At 42.7% G+C, this 20,712-nt stretch overlaps 1 protein-coding gene and 1 non-coding gene across 6 annotated transcripts in view; both read right to left on the reverse strand.

Annotated features, from left to right (window-relative positions):
- Positions 1 to 836: 836 nt before the first annotated feature.
- PICALM (phosphatidylinositol binding clathrin assembly protein) overlaps positions 837 to 20,712 on the reverse strand; it is a 107,327-nt gene continuing 87,451 nt past the window's right edge. For 4 of the 5 annotated variants that reach the window (XM_066622519.1, XM_066622518.1, XM_066622516.1 and 1 more), the window contains 9 exons: positions 20,114 to 20,221; positions 19,080 to 19,211; positions 18,959 to 18,989; positions 17,345 to 17,444; positions 15,359 to 15,382; positions 13,964 to 14,023; positions 11,865 to 11,969; positions 4,217 to 4,319; positions 837 to 2,359 (listed from right to left, as the gene is read on the reverse strand). In XM_066622519.1, the coding sequence (XP_066478616.1) occupies positions 4,227 to 4,319; positions 11,865 to 11,969; positions 13,964 to 14,023; positions 15,359 to 15,382; positions 17,345 to 17,444; positions 18,959 to 18,989; positions 19,080 to 19,211; positions 20,114 to 20,221 (653 nt within the window). In that variant the 3' untranslated portion in view covers positions 837 to 2,359; positions 4,217 to 4,226. The remainder of the gene's footprint in view (positions 2,360 to 4,216; positions 4,320 to 11,864; positions 11,970 to 13,963; positions 14,024 to 15,358; positions 15,383 to 17,344; positions 17,445 to 18,958; positions 18,990 to 19,079; positions 19,212 to 20,113; positions 20,222 to 20,712) is intronic. The other variant, XM_066622517.1, reaches the window with a different exon arrangement.
- Positions 12,950 to 13,068, reverse strand: LOC136647015 (5S ribosomal RNA). The gene has a single exon (XR_010794230.1). It is a non-coding gene; the product is annotated as a 5S ribosomal RNA (ribosomal RNA).

The raw sequence follows: 20,712 nt of genomic DNA on the forward strand, positions 1-20,712 counted from the left end.
ATGAAATGCTCTACATCTCTAAGAACCATGAAATCCTGTCTCTTAAATTAAGACTTTGACTATTTTCCAGCTCATTTGTCGCCTTTTGCCTGTGCTAGGGACCAGCAATCTGAGCTAAAGCTTTAAAAAAAAGGGGGGGGGGGAATCAAACAGGTAAAAGAAAGGAGCCTCACATAAAATAGACTACAATCATTTCATGGGACACAGGGGAAAGATGTGCAGTATTTGCACATTTTAGACAAAGGGGTGGGACCTGGATAAAGGACATGACTGCTTTTGTGTACCAAAGGCACCTTTGAGCTTGTGCTTGCAGATCAATTTTGCAAAATGAGTAAGGCCTGAATAGCACTACAGCACAAGGTCTGCTGCTGAAACTGTATTAGTCAAAAACTTTACTGAGTGTGCTCAAATGATTGGGGACACCAACAGCAATTATGTTATACAAGATTGAAGCTCTACAGCATTTGCTTTGTCAGGGCTCAGCTTCTCTCAAGGCTTCTGCTGCCACATTACAGCTGAATCAATTGATGACACAAGTCTAGGGCAGAGTGAAGCCAAGTCCTGGGGGCAGTTTAGACATTATCCCCTTAAAAGGGCCAAATCACCTACTATTCATACTTATTCTGACTTCAGGAGTTGGGAGCACTGGCTGACCTCCACCTCTTTTAAAAAAGAACATTCTCAGCAGATGACATTATCAATAAAATGATGGATTAAGGAGAAACACCCCACAGCAATATCCACCTTCACATAGATTGCACTCTGGTTACTAAAACGAAGCACTCTTTACCTGGTAATGGAAGCTGCCATTCAGACCTTCAAACCACAATGAACAGTTCTGTGGAAGCTGCATTTTATTTGAAAATCCACCCTTTTTTGCCAACGTACATTTTAAACAAAAATAGAGTCTGCGGAGACAATGCAGCAAATATGCTTAATTCATGTACAGAATTGCTTTCATGCCTTTGACTATCCTTCTTAAGGCCCCAGATGCCACCCAATTTGGTATGATGTATTTACACAAAGCACCGATCAACAGCGCTGCTTCAAATTCTGAAAAAAGACCCAAAACACAACCCTAAGAGATTACTACACATTTAGAGTCCAATCTACCTGCAAGTTCTCTTGTGCAAGCCCCACTAAGTCACATGGAGCTGGCACAGAAGAGTGGCATGGTGGATCATGCTCTTAAAGAGATGCTACGCTCCTTCTGAGATTTTATTCTATTTCACGGTACATGATCATGGGACATGGCACTAGCCAAACAAAGAAAAAAGGTGAAGGCTTGTGTTTTTCCTACATAATACCTCAGAAGTTTGTTTTTTGTACAGAGAAGAAGGAAAGTCTTTTAAAGTGAAAGCAATTCCTCACATTCATTTTGGAAAGGCCGTACATCAAGTGTAAGATAATGACATGCCAAGCACAAAGCAAGGAAAGTTCTTTCTGGAAGCACCTACACTCAGTCGAGAAATACTGTGCTTCTTCCCCAAATTGGTCAGCTGTTTCCCCTCCTTGCCGAAATCCTTAACAGAACTGATGGTTTAATATGTTGACACCTCTAATTCCTGTGGATTTGACAATTGGTGTTTTCAGGCCTCTGAACATACTCAGTGCTCTGTGAGTTTGGGTGCATATTGGGTGAAGATGCACTCTGAATTGGGTTGTTCTTGTGGTTAAAAATGAGGAACAAAGAGAACCCTGAAAGGAGACATACTGTATACATCCACACTCATTTCTCCACAAAGGAAGTTTCTGTGATACATTGTTACTTAAACTGATAATCATAAATAAATACAAACAATAATACATAAAGGAATGTCTATGCAAACGGAATATATAATTCTTTTTTTTTTTAAAGTTAAACTTTTCATTATTGAGTCTAACATTTGTGATGACTGAAGAGAGAAGAACTGTAGAATTAAAGTTAGGATTTGATCCCCTAAAGAAAGTCATTGGAGTTAACTGTAAAAGAACGCTCAGCAATTGTTCCAAGCAGCAGTTCCAGGTACACACTTTACCCTTCATTGAATAAGAGGATTTTCTTTTTTGCATTATCAATTGAGGTTATTAAATAGATGGTGTCATGTCAACAGGAACTGAAAAAAGATCCCACACCAAAAACTGTGGCAATTCTTGGCTTTATACTTAGTTCTGTAGGGCACGGAGGCATCCATGTATCGGTGCCCTCCCGCCACTGCTGTGAGCCTTTCGGGATTTTGCTGGATCGTTCTAGTGAAGAGGAGAGAGTTTGAGACACATCAGTTTTGATTTGGCTGGAAGGAAGGATTTGCTGCTGAGCATGTGTCTTTCTGGAACTGTTTTCACCCCCCTCCATCTGGCATGGTTACATGAATTGTATCTGAGGAGACAAGAAGATATAATATTATGCGTTTGCACATAACTCAAAACTGCCCATTCTGCACCCAGCCCCCAAACCTCCTTGAACTATCCATAAGCTAAAGCATGAAGACAGACCCTCCCCCCCCCAACAGTGATTGACTGGCAACTTAGTGACATCATGGTCCATACAATGAAAAGTGTTTGGGAGGTGCTTTTTTATGTGTAAAATAAGGTTAAGTGCAGAACCAAGTGTTCTGTCCCATTCAATGCTCCACCATGGCCACTGCAGCATTTGTGTCATGCCCAAACTCAATGAAGATTTTGGCCTATAGGTTGCAAGTTGCAGACAGAGAATGGGAGGTTAGTAGTTGCAAACAGAGAATGGGAGACTGTGGTAACATAAAAAATGTATGGGTATTGCAGGCCACTTCTGCAGGCAACCGTGGAGTCACAACACAGAAGACAGAATTTCTCTTAGAGACTCATGCATCTAGCTCAGGGATGCCCAAACTCCGGCCCCAGGGCCACCTGCGGCCCTTGTGACCTCTCAATGCGGCCCTCAGGGAGCCCCCAGTCTCCAATTAACCCCTGGCCCTCCAAGTATTTGTTGGAGCTCGCACTGGCCCAATGCAACTGCTTTCAGCATGAGGGCGACTGTTTGACCTCTCGTGTGCGCTGCGGGATGAGGGCTTCCTCCACTGCTTGCTGTTTCATGTCTGTGATGCAGCAATGGCAGCAAAGGAAAGGTCAACCTTGCTTTATGCAAGGCCTTTTATAGGCCCTGAGCTATTGCAAGACCTTCGTTCATTCGTATAAGTTCATCTTTAGTATATCATTTATGTAAACTTATGTAAACTTTATTCAAATTTGAAATGTAGATTCTTTTTTTCCCCGGCCCCCGACACAGTGTCAGAGAGATGATGTGGACCTCCTGCCAAAAATTTTGGACACCCCTGATCTAGCATAAGATGAGCCAGAGACTTCAGAGTTAAAAAGCTATGCAGGAAAGGTGATGGGCAAGAGTATGCCTACTGAGGGCATGGCAAGGGAGACAAGGATAGAAATTCCCTTCTGGAGGATGGGAATTTGACCTCTGGTACTCAACATATGCTACATTTGGCCCACTAGCTCATCTAATTATGAGAGAATCCTTTAGATACAATCCTCAAGTACACTGACTGAAGATCCTCCAGGTTTCATCCCAAGTCCTCTTCCTTTAGTTTTGTGCTAAAGATTAATACTGCAGTTGAACAAGAAACACACACACACACACACACACACACACACACACACACACACGGTCTACCACTAAGCTTCACCCCTCTATTGCTGGAGTAAATTATGCAACAACTCATATGCATCAGTTTATTTCTGTTCATCTTATTATTTGATCAGATGCAAGATTTGTGAAGATTCTCTTCTATAGGATTCAGTTATTTCCTGAGGAATTAGAGGAAAAAGGGTTGAGATTTATAAAAAGCCGGGGTGGGGGGGAGAAACAGATCTCATGTAGTAGAAATCACAGGTCATCACAACTATCTGCTACTGAATGAGATTCCCCTCCTCCCTAAGAGGAACACCCACTTAAAAAAAAAAATTCAGATTTCTTTGCACTAAGAGCTAGAAGCTGACTCAGATAAAATGTCACAAGGCAATAGTCTCAGGATTTTGCTTAATTCCACATTACTTGTGGTTTTACATCCAGACCACATAACTGAAACATGCACATTTACAGAGCCCACCAACTGTGTTATTGTAAATGTGAAGATGAATATCGCTAGGGAGGTGCTCGTGTCTCCCCCAAGGCAGCTGTGCCTCCTTAAGCCACCTTGACTGGTATCTGAGCTGCCAGTGCCCCCCAGTTGACATGCAATACCTAAGTTGCTCTACAAGAAATCCTGGAGTGAGAGTTCTGCAAAAGGATCCTTTCCTGAAGCTCTGTGAGGACTCTGAGTGGATGGGCTGGATGCTGCAGACAGCTGGGAGAGAAGATGGCAGAGAGGGAAAGAGAAAAAGAAGGCCTCAATGATAGAAATATGATGGCAGAAAATGTAATGAGGGGGAAAGGAAATTAGGGCTGAAGTGGGAGGGTTAAGATAAAAAAAATCAAAAGTCTGACTGCATGCAAAGTTGAGACAAGTTCCAATGATACACGAGAGATGCAGAAGCAAGTTAAGGGTTATCCAGAGCCAAGTGAATTCCTGGATGTTGTTGGCAGAAGTCACCTACACTTCAGCCAGTGGTCTGGCACATCTCTCCCAATACACAAAAAAGACCCAACTGCAGACAGTGTCTTTCAGCCAGCAGAAGAAGCTAGACCAGCGTTTGCTTCCAAAGCAGCCTCTGACAGTCAGACCTCACCCTGTAACAGCACCATTTACACTCCGTGGACTGGCAACTTGCAGCCTTCAGTGCTATGAACTGCTTAGCAGCAATTCTTGGCGGCCCTCCTCAACAGCACAGAGGCCCCTGGGCCTGCCTCTGGCACAGAGCCCAGCCTCTATTCCTGGCTTCACTCTTCCACGCTGTACTGTTTCCTGATAGTAGGTTACAAGCAAGTTCACCCCAGTGTTTGGGAGGATGTACGTATACTGCTGTGCATTAACTCAATCTTGGCCTGTTTTTAATACTGTGGTTGGCATCCTTCAGTCTCGGAAGACTATGGTGTCACGCTCTGAATGGTGGTTCTGGAACAGAGTGTCCTCTCCAGTGTGCAAAGCCTGGGTAAAGTAGGTATGGAGGATAGGCTGTTACCCAAGCAGCAAATCCCCCCTCTCCACGTCGCTGAAATGGTCCAATGGAAAGGCAGAGGCCAATACGGTTGGTTCCAGCAGCGTCGCAGGAGTTGCCAGAACGTGACTGTGTTCAGCCATGAAATGTCTCAGGGACTCCAGCTCCGGATTTTGCCTCGAGGTTGACTCCTGAAGCCTTTTCCATAACTGGATGTAGCCACAAGGCAGTGGAGGTTTGGGATCAGAGTTTTCCTTCTCTCAGATGAGCTGCCTTCCCAGGCTGACGAGTCCCATCTACCCGGTGGCTGTTTAGTCGCCTCTTATGACGAGTACAGCCAAACTGAGGGCCTATTCTCATCCCCAGCCCCCAGGGGTAATACTGCCGACCTATATTTTATACTGCTGGCTCTGTTTAAAGAACATAAGAAGAGCCCCACTGGATCAGGCCAAAAGCCCATCTAGTCCAGCTTTCTGTATCTCACAGTGGCCCACCAAGTGCTTCAGGGAGCACACAAGACAACAGACACAACTTGTGTCCTGGTGCCCTCCCTCGCATTTGGTATTCTGATGCAACCCACTTCTAATATCAGAAGGTTGAACATACCTATCATGACTTGTAACCTGTGATGGCCTTTTCCTCCAGAAATTTGTCCAAGCCCCTCTTAAAGGCATCTAGGTGTGATGCCATCACCACTTGCTGTGGTAAGGAGTTCCACAGACTAATTACATGCTGGGTAAAGAAATGTTTTGTCTGTTCTAACTCTCCCAACACTCAATTTTAGTGGTCGTACAGTTCTGGTGTTGGGTGAGAGGGAAAAGAGCTTCTCGCTATCCATCCCCTGCATAATTTTGTATGTCTTTATCATGTCCCCCTTCAGGTGTCTCTATTCTAGACTGAAGAGCCTTTCCTTGTAAGGGAGGTGCCCCAACCCAGTAATCATTTTGGCTGCTCTTTTCTGCACCTTTTCCATTTCCACTATATCCTTTTTGAGATGTGGCAACCAGAACTGGACACAATACTTCAGGTGTGGCCTTACCATCGATTTGTACAACAGCATTAAAGTATTAGCCATCTTATTCTTAGTACCTTTTCGAATTATCCCCAGCATGGAATTAGCCATCTTCACCACTGCCACACATTGGGTTGATACGTCCATTGTACTTAATACTTAAAACTTATCTAGTGCTGCCCGACTATGCAAAGCTCTTCACTTGTATTTGGTGCAGTCCTTAGGACAACACTGTAAGCTAAGTATGCCATATATAGTAGCTGGGAGCAGAGGCAGAGAGGAAGTGGCCTCCTAATGAGAAGCCACGGCAGAGATTTGAACTGGAGAAGTCCTGCTTAATTCAACATAATTGCTTCAGTATTGCTTCTTACTATGTAAGTCAAAGCAGTTATTTTTACAAGAAGCAAGATATACATTGTAAGAACAGGCACAGTCTTACTGTGGCCTTGACTCACCAATTGGCTGGTCATGGCAGTTTCTTCTTTAGATACTTTATCCCTGGTTTTATCCTCAGTACTGTACTGCAGCATGATGAAGAGACATCTCATGCCCAACATGCAAATGTTTAGGCCGAGCATTTCCCTCCATGACTCGCAAGTGACAACTTAAGATATTTGTTTCCTTCAACCTCCTCATGTGGTGGTTGACATCAATACAGGTTTACAAGGACTGTTTTTTGCGATTTTCCTGACAATAAATGTTTTAATACAACTAGGCACAATCTTCACTGCTTAAATTCTAGGCAGAATCAGTAGAAGAGCTGCTAGAGTTTAAGGATCACTTCCCACCCTATAATAGTCTAAGCCAGTGGTTTTCAAACTGGGGTGTCATGACGCCCCAGCCTGAAGGCCCTGGCCTCTTTCCCCTTAAGGGGCGGGGCAGGGGAAGTCAGGGAAGAGGCAGCAACAAGATCCCCAGGATCGTGTCACTTACAGGGCTATTGTGCTGCACGTGTGGTTTTGCGGAAGTGGAGCGTGATCGCTCCACTTTCACTTCTAACGAGTTGGGGAGCCCTGCAGACGCTCATGCAGGGCTCCCCACACTCCAGGTCAGCTGCTGCAGGGGCTGGTGAGTGCATTCCAGTCCCTGCAGCTCCGTAAGCAACGCAATTCTGGGGATCACATGCTGCCTTCCCCCCGCCTCTGCAAGTACTTACAGTGGTGCAAACTCTCCATGAGAGTTTGTAAACCGCTGGTATAAGCTACTCCTATAGGAGACTGGCAGTACCCTCAGGGGGTGAGAAGGGGGACAGGCATTCAATCAGAACCTGGTAAGAAGTCAGGATCTTCACTCCCTGCCACTTCCACTTCTGCCTACACTTGCCAAGACACAGTTACAGTGCACATGCATTCAAAAATATGTGCCACCAGGTTCGAACAAAGATTTCGAGCCTGACCTTTCTGGCTGCACAGGAACTACCCAACAAATTATGAACGTTGCATACTTTCTTGAATAGCAGCTGCAACCTCCAGTAAATAATTGCTGAAATTCCACTCAGGTGAAAATGCAGTAGGATGGCATCCCCTAGTCAAATCTCACTGGACTGTTTCAGGCATACCAAAAATAGTACTTTGGATCCAAATTTGTTCCCTCCCCACTTCCTGCACAACACTTCAGTTTGCCAGGATCACAGATGTAACTGGGATGTCAAGTAAGAGGACAGAGTTGGATTTTGCTCTTTCCATTCTATGAGGTGAGGGCATGTGCTTGCACAGAAGTCCAAGGGATGACTCCTTCCACTCAGCTATGTGTCTTATGTGAGTAATCTGCAAGCACATATCTGATCAACTCATCCACCCAATGTTACCCAATAATACGCTGTGGAGTCCTACATCATGTAAGACGTTGTGGAGTCTTACATTATTAGTTAACACTAGCAACAGCAACTTTGTGCAAGAAAGTTAGGACTATTTTTCCTATGCCAGCCTTTCTGCTAGATCATCTCCTTACAAACAGGACACTGCCTGAAACTACCTCCATACACATACCAGTTGCATGTGTATACAGCTTGCTGCATAAGTGCTCACCAGCCAAGGGAACCCTTTCTAAATGTTTGAGAATGCCTGAAGCCACATGGCAATCCACAAGAACACAGCAGAAGTTCACCAGGTAGAGAGCCACCATATGCAAAGAATATCAAGTGGAAGGCAAATATCATATGTAAGGCAAAGTACAAGATGCAGCCCTCAACCCAGCCCAAGGCTCCACATGGAAGTCACTCGGTAACTGTAGTTGTTAATGGTCCCAGCATCTACTACAGTCACCCACAAAGTGTTCCTTTCCTGCGGGACTCCCCTCCATGCCACTTCACTCACACTCCCTCTTAACAGTCAGCTTCTTGTTCTGAGCTGCAAAGGAATAAGTAGCTAGGGAGCAGTGAGAAGTCTCTTTGGGTGGCCACAGCAGCTGTTCAAACCACTAGTTGCTACAGTCTTCCAGCAGCTTCTCATCACATGAAAGCTACCTCACAGTCTCCCATATGAACTGGGGCATACTCCTTTGTGTTAAAAGGACCAAGGGGGGTGCATAAGAAACAAATCAAACTGTGTGCCTAGTATAGTACACTTGGACAGGAGTGAACGGGTATAAGAGAGAAAAGGAAGCATAAATTGTATAGATGAGGTAATGAAGGAAAGGGGTGGAGAAAGATGCCATGAAAGGTCTCTTTCACCTTCATGGGACTGACAGAAGAGAAGGCTCGCCCACTCAAGTTAGTTTTGCAACATGCTTGGTTCATGTTGCACAGAAAGCACTCCTACTCATGCAGCCTAGCTAACAAAAGTCTTGCCAACACCAACAGGTCATCCAAAAGGAAAGGCTGTCAGTACTCCATAGCATCAGGCATGTGGTACACAATGCATCTAGTGTGAGGTACGGGAGACAACACGAAGGCCAGAACACAGCCAGTAGTTACAACGGAACACAGGCTCCCACAAATGGGTCTTTGTTCCCTTCCCAAGAAATGCTAATAAATCTGACATCAGCAAAGTAAAACTGAGTGCAATAAGAAATGACAAACGGCTTAATCCAACAGGAAACTCAACAAGTACCTCAATTAAAGATGTGTTTCCAACAACACCTGTGGTTTCCAGAGGAAATCCACTTTTACACCCACCAGGCATACAGGCAAGACCAATTTATGTGCTCAAAACACAAGAGCCCTGCTGGATCAGGCCAAAGGCCTATCTAGTCTAGCTTCCTGTATATCACAATAGCCCACCAGATGCCTCAGGGAGCATAAAACACGAGATCTACATCCTGGTACCCTCCCTTGCGCCTGACATTCTGAAGTAGCCTACTTCTAAAACCAAGAGGTTGCACATACCCATCATGGCTGGTAACCTGTGGGGGACCGCCATTACCACATCATGTGGCAAGGAGTTCCACAGATTAATTACACACCTGGATAAAGAAATATTTTCTTTTATCTGTTCTAACTCTTGACACTCAATTTTAGTGGATATCCCCTAAAATTCAGCATGTCGTATGTCCTGCTGGTTACATACTACTAAAGACAAGAGGCGGGGAAGATTACATGTCCAAATGTTTCTCACATCACAAGCTCCCCTGCTGCAAAGCACTAGTTATAAGGCAGGATCTTCAACCTAGTTATTTCTCTTGATGTGCTCGGGGACTCAAGAAAGCAGACCTGCTTCCTTCCACTCAAAGACAGCTTTTAAACCTATAGGTATCTAAATTTAGCTAGCACACCACTCACACATACCCCTACCACACCCTACTTTCATTCAGTTTTATTGAGTTAAAAGCTTTGGATTGCTCTTCAACAAGTTGTCAGTGAATGCAATCATCCACCATGTGATTTCATCAGTGGTTACATCATGGAAAGTTCTTCGCACAAGCAGCACAGATAATTGAGGTTTTGCAACACTACGTGGTGAATTGTGCTCACGTGAAGCAAACTCATTGGGCTGGTCAAACAGAACCGCATCAAAGTGTCTAACTTGTGTATGATCTGAAACACTTACATTAGTGGTCTGAATATGATTTTCCCAGTACTGGTAACTATGGCATTTCAATTATTAAAAGTCTGTGCCTGCAATTCTGGATTATTTTAAATTCTGAATAAGTTTACCTTGTAAGACAATAACCACAGAGCACAGCTGAAAAATATGGCACAAAAAGTTCTGCTGTACACAATAAACAAGAGCAGGCAAGACTCTGGGAGAAAGGAATGGATGAAACAAATAAGACCATTGTAGAAAAAGTAGTTATCCAAAAAGGAAGTTGCAGCTTTTTACAACAGCCAGCTAAAATTCTTTAATTGCCAAGCTTTCTGTCAATTTCAGAGTGAAAAATTCTAAGCTCAGGTTTGCTGATGTGATACTCACATGTCTGACATGCTGTAGAAAACCAACTTTGCTTCCACCACATGTACAAGCCACCAGGGAGCCACAAACATCCTATTAGTGCAGATATGCAACCAAAATGCTGTTTCATATACAGAAGAAGGATTTGTGGAAAAAACTGTCATGCCCAAAGCAGCACAAGCCCTGGAAACACCAAGCTGTTGTCTGCAATCTTGTTCAACATGCTCGTAATAAAAGTGTGGGGCATGCCAGCTAAAGCACTGCATTGCCATGATGCCCTTGCTCTGCTCTCAACAGTTTGACATAAGACTGGAGATGAGTAGTTGACTGCCTACCTAACCCTCTACCCCCTCTCATGACTCCAAACTAAGAACTGCTGTTTATTTAGTACCGTATATATCGCCTGTCAAACACTAAATTTACAATAACTTACAATCTCAATAAATGATGAGACAAAGTGAAAAAGATGGGGAGAAGAAGAAAGTAAGAAATTCAAGGTATTATCTCTTTATAAAGGGAACAGCTGGAAATAGACCTAAAAGAGGAGCCAAATGGCAACAGGTCCCAGCCAAGCCAATGGATGGAGGCTTGTTTCAGTTCTCCCTCTAAGGCAGCTAGATGGATGTATTTTTGTATTATCATTCTCTTGAGCTAGCTGTTCAATAAGTAAACCATACTCTTTCTCTATTAAAATGCTTTCTTTCTCTTCCCCCTCCTTAGCTCCCAACAGAAGCTTTGCTAAAGCAACTTCTGGGACTACCCTCTTCAACTTTGTCGCCTGATGATGATGATGATGATAATATCATTATTATTAACAACAACAACTAGGTATTTATATACCGCCTTTCTGATCATCGGATTTCTCCTCTGACTTTATTCAAGGCGGTTTACATAGGCAGGCATTTCTAAATCCCTCAAGGGGATTTTTACAATCATAGAGGTTCTCTCTTTCAAGAACCAACAACATTTCAGAATGGATCTTCCTGGTTTGGTCTCACTTCTGGCCTCCAGTTCTCCTACGCAAGCTGACAAGCAGCTCCATCTCTCACATGGAGGGCAGCCAAGACGCTTCTTGCTCACACCAAGAGCAGGTGGAATCACTCAGCTGCACTTGTCAGCAGCTTCAAGGTCTCGCCATTCTCAGTCGTTCAGGGAGCTGCCGGTGTTCTCGAACTGGCAACCTTCTGATGTTATCTTCGGGCTAACAGAGGCTCTACCCTCTAGACCAGACCTCCTGCCCTCTCCCATCCCACTTTGACTACTCTTTTGTCCTCTCCCTTCCATGCTCTTCTCTTGGATGACAAAGCTCTGGCTCTGTAGCCAGCTAAATGACTGAAGAAGTTATGAATTGGGCCTACCTTCTAGTGCATGACATAACCAAACATACTATTAAATGATGTTCTTGTTGACAGCCTGTTTGTTGCCAGAACTTTATAGTCCAGTTCCACACCCACCTGGGCTCCCGATACAGGACCAAAAGGATTTGGAGGTCTCATGACAGGTTGACTGTATATTAAAGTTGGTTGCGTCATTACTGGTACTCCTGCCATTTGGGATGGCTAAAAAAATCCAGAACAGCACAGAATTAACTTTATATACAGCTCTTAGAAGGTTGAGACAGTAAAAACAGAAAATGCCTACATGATTCAGTTTAAGACAGCAGAACAGTAGAGGAAATCATGAAGTGTTGGAAATAGGTTTTGCACTCAAGGTCAGAGACAAACAAAGCACTGGAAGACTCTGGCCTAGAACCTGCACATCTAAGGAGCGCTTTTCTACAATGACCTCTCTGCTCCCTCAGATTCACAAGTGAAACTCTGCTTCACATACCCTCATTCACCAAGCTAAAAATGAATTCCACCCAGTGCAATACAGCCCAACTAAGCTCCTTTGCCTAGTTCATTCCAGCTTTAAGTCTTGAAGGCATTTTAAGATTTCAGTGCCGATATTTCAGCGTTTGATTTTAAAGTGAGATGCGATACTTCTGACTTTATTGTGCATCTGCCATAAACAGATTTAACTGACCATTTTATGATATGGACACTGCTTCCAGTAAACACACACAGGAAGTGGAGAGAGTGTGTTTTAATACAAAACCACTTTTACTATTGTATATAAACAAGAAACTTTAACTACTATCTTTGTTCCTGTGTTTGACTAAGCCACATTACCAAAATAAACTTGATTTATTCAATGTACAGAAGAGTGCATATTAAACAGTAGCATGCACATGTGAAACATTATGCTTTCCTGAAAGTTTGTCAAGTTTTAATCTTTGTCCATATAGTGAGATGGATGCCATCACCCTGGCTAACAGCAATGTTAACAAGTTTGAAAATATAGTCTGATTTGTACAGTCTGACTCCGTCCCATTACTTATGCCCCAATACATAACATAAGAACATAAGAACATAAGAACAGCCCCACTGGATCAGGCCATAGGCCCATCTAGTCCAGCTTCCTGTATCTCACAGCGGCCCACCAAATGCCCCAGGGAGCACACCAGATAACAAGAGACCTCATCCTGGTGCTCTCCCCAAGCCTACAGCACCCGGTATTCCCAGGCGGTCTCCCATCCAAGTACTAACCAGGCCTGACCCTGCTTAGCTTCCGAGATCAGACGAGATCGGGCGCGTTCAGGGTAGTAACATTGTACACATTGTACACATGTACAGACATATAAAAAAGCAATTTAGTCCTGTTGCATTCAGCCCATTCAAGACTGCAAAACACTGAGAGCAATCTACTAGTCTGCACCAGTAAGTAGTGGCCTTCAAATTTTCTATCATAACAAAACCCCCTTCATCATCTTTGTCTGCTGAAGAATGCTTGTAGCAAAAGCACAGAAGTTCCATGTCTTACAGAGGACTCATAAGAACAGCCCCACTGGATCAGGCCATAGGCCCATCTAGTCCAGCTTCCTGTATCAAACAGCGGCCCACCAAATGCCCCAGGGAGCACACCAGATAACAAGAGACCTCATCCTGGTGCCCTCCCTTGCACACTGGGGACTCTGGCGAGCACACTCAGTCAAGGTGTGGTGCTGGCCACATCCACAGGGTTTTGACATTGTTGTGCATAAATAGTGTCTCCTAGAACACACTCCCTGTCACTACATGTTTTGGGGGGGGGGGGTTAATAAGAGGAAAAGCTGCCTTCCAAGGAAACTCATCATCTTGCCCTTACTGAGAAGCTTCAGGTCTCCCTGGAACACAGATTTAAAGTCAAAGAATAAAGTAGCAAAACTGGAGAAAATTTAAAGGTGATTTTTTTAGTTTAAGGTCAACCAATAACTATTCTAGGCCACCTAGTTACTTAGTGACTGGGGAAGGAAAATTGGTAGCAAAAAATCTTCAACAAAAACCTTCATTTTTCTAGCAAAATGAATTCACGAGCACCGAACAAATGGGACTGAAATTCACCTTATTTTCTCTACCAGATGAGTGGCAATCTCCTCCTGTACACACCACTGAGGATGTGGAAACAGGACAAATGTCACAAGCCAAGATAAAATAACCCTTATGTTATTGAAAGAACACAAACATGTACTGACCATTCCATACCCCATCATTCCTGTTGGCGTTGTAGCAGGATAGGCCATTACAGGCGGGGCCTAACGAGAAAGAGACAGTGTTAAGCTATGTGGAAGAGAAAAATGAGTTTCACAAAATGGCAATGGCTTGCTTTAATTCTAAGAGCCTTTCTAAGGTAAGGTATTGCATAGTGAAGGATCATGCCCATAATTCCAGTGTTTTTTCCTATGAAAGAAGTAACTTCCTGAACACAATGCTTCCCCAGGACAGTGTTTAATTTTGAAGGGAATATCAATGGGAAAGGGGGGTTGAAAAAACTCACACAAAACTTTTCAAAATAGTGATGGTTTCTGAGAACTAAATAACAGAATCCAACCTGTTACTGGCTACCAGTAATTAATACTCATACAGTTAACTAAGCAAGACACTCAAAGCATGGACATACGTATGCTGGGCTTTTGGCTCTTGAGAGCTCACAGTGGCTTAGGAGCTTCCTCACAATAAGAAGAAATCAGGAAAAAAAACTAACAGCAACGTGCAAGAAGGAGAAACCAATTGGGCTAAAATGAGATCACTATAAGAGCTCAAGAATTAAACTGCTAAGAATTTTTGATGTACGGCAATTCAATCACAATGTGCTATTCCATATGTAAAAGCAGCTGGGGTATACCACATAAAGCAATTGTAGAAATAGGAAACTTCAAAGTTTCAAGAAACTTACCATGCCATAGATCTGGAGTACATCAAAAAACCTTAGTGACTTTGCTACTTAGTTCTTAATAACGACATTCAATGACTAATTAATTTGAATGGCCATTGTGTTGTGGATTGTCATTGATTCTGATGACCATTCTCCTTTTTGTACTGAAATGAGAGATGGCATCCTAAGCAGGATTGTCCAGAAGTTACAATCAGCACTTTGAAACACAACACAATGTTTTGGACTCAAGGGTACACTCACTCCATTTCAGTGCTCTGAGACTTATTGGTCTCCCCTTACTTGAAATCAAGTCTACAAATAGTGTAGTGTGAAGTCAAACAGAAGCCTGTGAGATATCATGCAGTTATTTACACACGCCTTTTTTTAAATATTTACTTTATTCGCCAAGTGCATTCAAAAAAAGGCAATACACACACACACACACCAGCTATCTGGCAGCAAAATGACAGGGTGTAAAGCAAGAAAAAAAATCATCTTAGTATTTATTCCATGCCATCATTGGAGTCAAGAGGCCTGAAGGACACCCATGAGATCTGGATAATATGCTAGAAGCTGCTCAAAATTTCCATCATGCCTGAAGATTTTAACATAAGTGTGGAGTAGCAGGAAGATTATGAGATTCTGCTGGAGTGGTTAATATCAGCATGCCAGCTTGATTGCAAAAAAAGAGAGGCTGCAGGTTTTGTTGACTTACGTATTGTGGAAAATGCATGCCATTCTGTTTTTCCCCGGAAGAACAATTACATAATGCAATAACACTGGATTAGAAATGAGTACTTATACAACAGAATATACATAGAGCATTTTAGACACAAGTGCGCTTATCAGCCCTGAAACACAAATCTGCTCAAGGATACTAACAAGGTTGATGAGCCCATATTACCACCTCTGCATTTGTACATGGTTCAAACATGTTCCCTGCAGATAAGCTTTCCAAAAGATGGATTCAGGCATACTGAAGTCCACCAATTCAAGGCAAAGCATTTGCAAGGGAATCAAAACAAGACAAATGGAGCAAGGTGGAAGAAGAAAGGAAGTGGGTTAGTTCTAACCATTCTTGAGGACAGGGCTACTACAAACTGGGGGGGGGGGAATACTATAAGCTGCAGCGAGCTTCTTCTGATATGGAAGGGAAAGGTGAGACACAGCATAATTATTAATTTAAAAAAAACATTTAGAATGTGCAATTCAGCTGTATTCTGAGGCATTTTCCAGGACTACAGCTCTCCTTCCCTGACCATAGCTTTTTATGCACGGGAAGATTTTGATATGGCAAAGCATTCAACATGCTGCCCTTCCCCAATACAGCTGCAGCCTGAAGTGTTATAGTGCAGGAGCAATTGTGCCACATTACAGCCTGGTTCTCAAATGTAAATATTTAGAAGTAACTGGGCTTCCACATGAAAAGTTAAGGCAAGGAACAATGTTATAAGGGAACACTGAATCCTATTCACAGTTCTCTCTTTACACTAAAGTAGGGCTAGAGCATTTTGCAGGGAAGAACTGGAAGACAGAGCAGGTGCTTAATTCTTCCTGTCAATTATTCCCCAATTGTGTATAAAGATTTCTTTTCTAATAGCTGAGGTGCCACAACATGGACTGCAAGGAGAACTGGTAGGCAATTCAGATGTTAAAAGGCTTCTCTCCCTTAGATCCTCTTCGCCCTTCCCCACCCCACCCCGTTTCTTAGGAAGTACACAGGACCACCAATTCAGTCCTTAAATTTCAATTTCATAAAAATAGCTGTGAAACAAGGCCACAAAACTCAGCAGTTAAACATATTAACATTGAATTCAGCATGTGCTAAGTTTGCATAACTGTGCACTAGATTACAATGGCAAATTCCTGTTTTTCAGCAGCTTTTACTTTGACCATGAGGAGTAGGACCACGTCTCCAACTGATAGCAATCCTAGCAGTATCACTATAAATTAGCTCCCTTTTCATTGTTTCTTCTCCCCCTCCATCCCTAGTCACTTTACTATATTTCCTGCCCCCCAAAAAAGAGTCTTGAGGTTTCGAACAATAACTTGTCAAAGCAGTAGTATTTCAAGAAAACCCATCTACCTGTTATTTTGTCAGTTATCATGAACCAACACTTCAAAGAACACTAAGTCAGCACCAGGAAAAGCACCCCTGCACATGAGTCCTCAGCAAATGGCAATGGATTAAACACACAAATCTCTTACCAAATTCTACCACACTGCTGAGTCAGCATGAGGATCTCTCCCCACTGCCCTCTTCAGTCACACCCTATCCCATTAGCCAACTCACTGTACATGTTAGGAAAGAAAAACAGTGGCGATTTGAATTCTTCTTTTGTGCTTTCTCTAGTCACGCAACACTGTACAAATCACAACCTGGAATGATTAAGAGCATGCTAAAGATTGGGTGTGGGTGGTACGTCTATCCCTTCCTTTCTAAGCATGCAGGGCCCTGTAGCCTCTGAACAACAGGAGAAAGTGCACCTCCCACTCTACTTGTTGATGAACACAGAATCTTCCTCTGCCTGTGACAAAGTCTGACACGTTGTTTCCTCTTTCAACTCCTTTCCAAAAAAATTTTCTTTGCAGATAGAGCACAAACAAGACAAGTTCTTCAGATCTTTTATTAGAATTTTTAATTGCTCTCTACATTTTGAACTACTGGAGTTACAATCTGAGAACTAAGACAACTACTTACCACTGTTGGAGCATTCCATGCTGTTGTTGGTGCAACTTTGGGCTGCCAGTTGGAGCCTCCTGTTAGCTTCTTCTCTCCTGGCTGTGTCCAATTCACATCACTTCAAATAAATGTTTGCACAGATGAAACACCCAAAATTATTTTCTAATAGATGTGTTAAAGCAGTAAGTGAAGCTTTAAGAAAGTTGCAATGGGATTTTTTCAAGCATTATTCCTGCAAGCCTCAAGGGGTAGTTTAAGTTCTTTACACTTGTGTCAAGTAGCTTGCACCGAAACAAGCGACAACATGAAGTTCTTGTTTTCTTGAATGGAATCCTGACTTGGTTTCAACTAAAACTATCAGTACCTCACCACTGTGCAATTTTTTTCGCATATACCTGTGCAAAACAGCAGAAAATGCCACCATATTTCTGCATATGCCCTTTAGGATACAGAAGAGTATCCTAGTATTTTGAAGAACACTCTTCAGGTCTTAAGAATTAGGTAGATGAAAGTTAATCTGCGTGCGTTAATCTATTCTAACGTTTTCAGGTCAACACTTTCCAAATCCAAACAAGCAGGCAAAGATTTGGGTCTCAGGTAAACAGAAAAGAAAGGGATGTGCAAATCCCCATTTAGTTATCAAGAAGCCTGAAATATCAAGGACTCCTTTCTTGCAAAGCAGAGATAGATTTAAGGTTTTGAATGCTAGATGATCCTGTAGCTTCATTCAAACAATGAGCACTCACCCAGCCTGTGGTTTACAACCATATACACAGAAGAAGAAATGAGGGGACAGGTGGAAAAGTCACTGTTAATTGCAATTATAAATTTTGTTTTTTTTAAAGGAGACTGAACAGCTCACATCTGCCACAGAATTTCTGTGAAAACATAAGAACAGCCCCACTGGATCAGGCCATAGGCCCATCTAGTCCAGCTTCCTGTATCGCACAGCGGCCCACCAAATGTCCCAGGGAGCATACCAGATAATAAGAGACCTGAATCCTGGTGCGCTCCCTTGCATCTGGCATTCTGATATAGCCCATTTCTAAAATCAGGAGGTTGCAAATACGCATCATGGCTTGTAAACTGTAATGCATTTTTCCTCCAGAAACTTGTCCAATCCCCTTTTAAAGGCATCCAGGCCAGATGCCTTCACCACATACTGCGGCAAGGAGTTCCACAGACCAAACAAACGCTGAGTAAAGACATATTTTCTTTTTTTCTGTTCTAACTCTCCCAACACTCAATTTAGTGGATATCCCCTGGTTCTGGTGTTATGTGGGATTGTAAAGAGCATCTCTCTATCTGCTTTATCCTTCCCATGCATAATTTTGTATGTCTTAATCATGTCCCCCCTCAGGCATCTCTTTTCCAGGCTGAAGAGGCCCAAACGCCATAGCCTTTCCTCATAAGGAAGGTGCCCCAGCCCAGTAATCATCTTAGTCGCTCCCTTTTGCACCTTTTCCATTTCCACTATGTCCTTTTTGAGATGTGGTGACCAGAACTGGACACAATACTCCAGGTGTGGCCTTACCATCAATTTGTACAACGGCATTATAATATTAGCCGTTTTGTTCTCAATACCTTGCTGAAAGTTAAGACTGCATAATACCAGACTGAGAAGATACTTACTTTTTAGCTGTCCCATTTCCAATGCCCAAATCTGTTACAAAACAAGTAAATGGAAATAACTCAGTTCATTTGAACAATCTGAAGAACTGAAAACTTTAGTTTGCACACAAAATATACTTACTGCCCACAAGATTGGCTAAAGATGAATCCAGATCATCCGATACTAACTTGTTAGGTGGTGCTCTGGAAGCTGGAAGACTCTGGTTTTGAGAGGCCACTGTTGGTTTTAAGAGTCCACCCAATTCATCAAACCCTTTAAAATATAAAGTGCAACAGAATCTGTTTTCAATATGACGCTGAACATTGTCTGTACTTGGAAGTTGTGAAAAGAGTTCTTCAACATATTAGTAATTACGCTGTCATGCTTCTCTGGTTCAAAAGTACTTAGAACCCTGACTAGGCATTCAGTTTCTCCTTGCATTCTAGAATTATGGACAGAGAGCTTAAAGGAAATGAATCAAAGACCATGTTGGGCACAAGACGCTCTTCATATACCTCACCCTACATTTCTGTACTTGGATTTATAACACATGAACAGGGTGAAACACAGAAGGCTGCCATATGCAGAATCAGACCATTGGTCCAGTATTTTCTACACTTACCAGGATTTCGGACATTGTGGGGGGGGGGGGAATGCCTTTTTCAGCAGTAGCTGGAGATGCCAGGGACTGAACGTATAAAGCATGTGCTGTACCACTGAGTCATGGCTCCTCCTCAAACCAAGTGGATATTCCACAAACTCAGCAACCCAGATCCAAAGGAATCTAGAGTGTTGCTGCATCAGGTCTTGAGGCACCTTACAGCTTTATAATGGCATACGCTTTTGTGGATTAATTTAAGATTCATGACCATCTTCATGTATCTACTGAAGTGGTCTCTATTTCAGTAAATGCTTATGTCACAATATAATCTGTCCATTTTTGTAGTGGTCAGAGTGCTGGCATATGGAGATGAAGATTACCTTGAGCACCATCTCTCAGCCAAACTTAATTCATAGGTTTGTCATGAAGACAAAATGGGGCACAGCAAGTACCAAGAGATTCATGAAGGAAGTGCAAGATAAAAACATAATAAAAATGAGCCAAACCATTACTTTAGACATGCAACATTTGGTTTGGAACACCTATTGAATTGTAAGAATTTAAAAAGACCTACCAGAAGAATCCACTGGTGCATTTGAAGTTTTGTTTCCAAACACAGACTCAAAGTCAACATTAAGGCTTGATGAGGGCTGTGATTGAGCAACAGGAGATGGAGTAAACCCTATAAAGATGTTGGGAGAACCATGTTAAGCTTGCTTATGTGCCTATGTGGACTCAAATTCTGAATTAGTAATTTTATGCCATTAAAGAATTACAGGCATCAACAGGGAAAGATCTCTAGAAGGCTTTCCTTTAGGGAGCTTTTCACTGAACTCAAGGGGAAAGGCTCACAATGCATTCACGTAACTTCACATGCTCACAGAACAGAATGGGGTGGGTGGAAACATGCACAGGCCCAGTCACCTCAGCTATAATTCTGCTTTGCTAACATGTTTTTCATTCGCAGTCCTCCCTTCAAAGCAGAAGGAAGAGAATATTTCGGGGTGACTTGAATATTTCAGGATGATAAAAAGAATTTTCTATTTTGTCTATTGCTACATTTGAGAACCAACAATATGGATACCTGGTTTCATTTTTCCCCACTTACCTACAAACTAATCCTGGCTTTGAACAGCATTCAAAATCAGGAGTACCAATCTAACACATTCCTAT

The sequence above is a fragment of the Tiliqua scincoides genome, chromosome 3 (genome assembly GCF_035046505.1).
Source record: "Tiliqua scincoides isolate rTilSci1 chromosome 3, rTilSci1.hap2, whole genome shotgun sequence".
NCBI lineage: Eukaryota > Metazoa > Chordata > Lepidosauria > Squamata > Scincidae > Tiliqua > Tiliqua scincoides.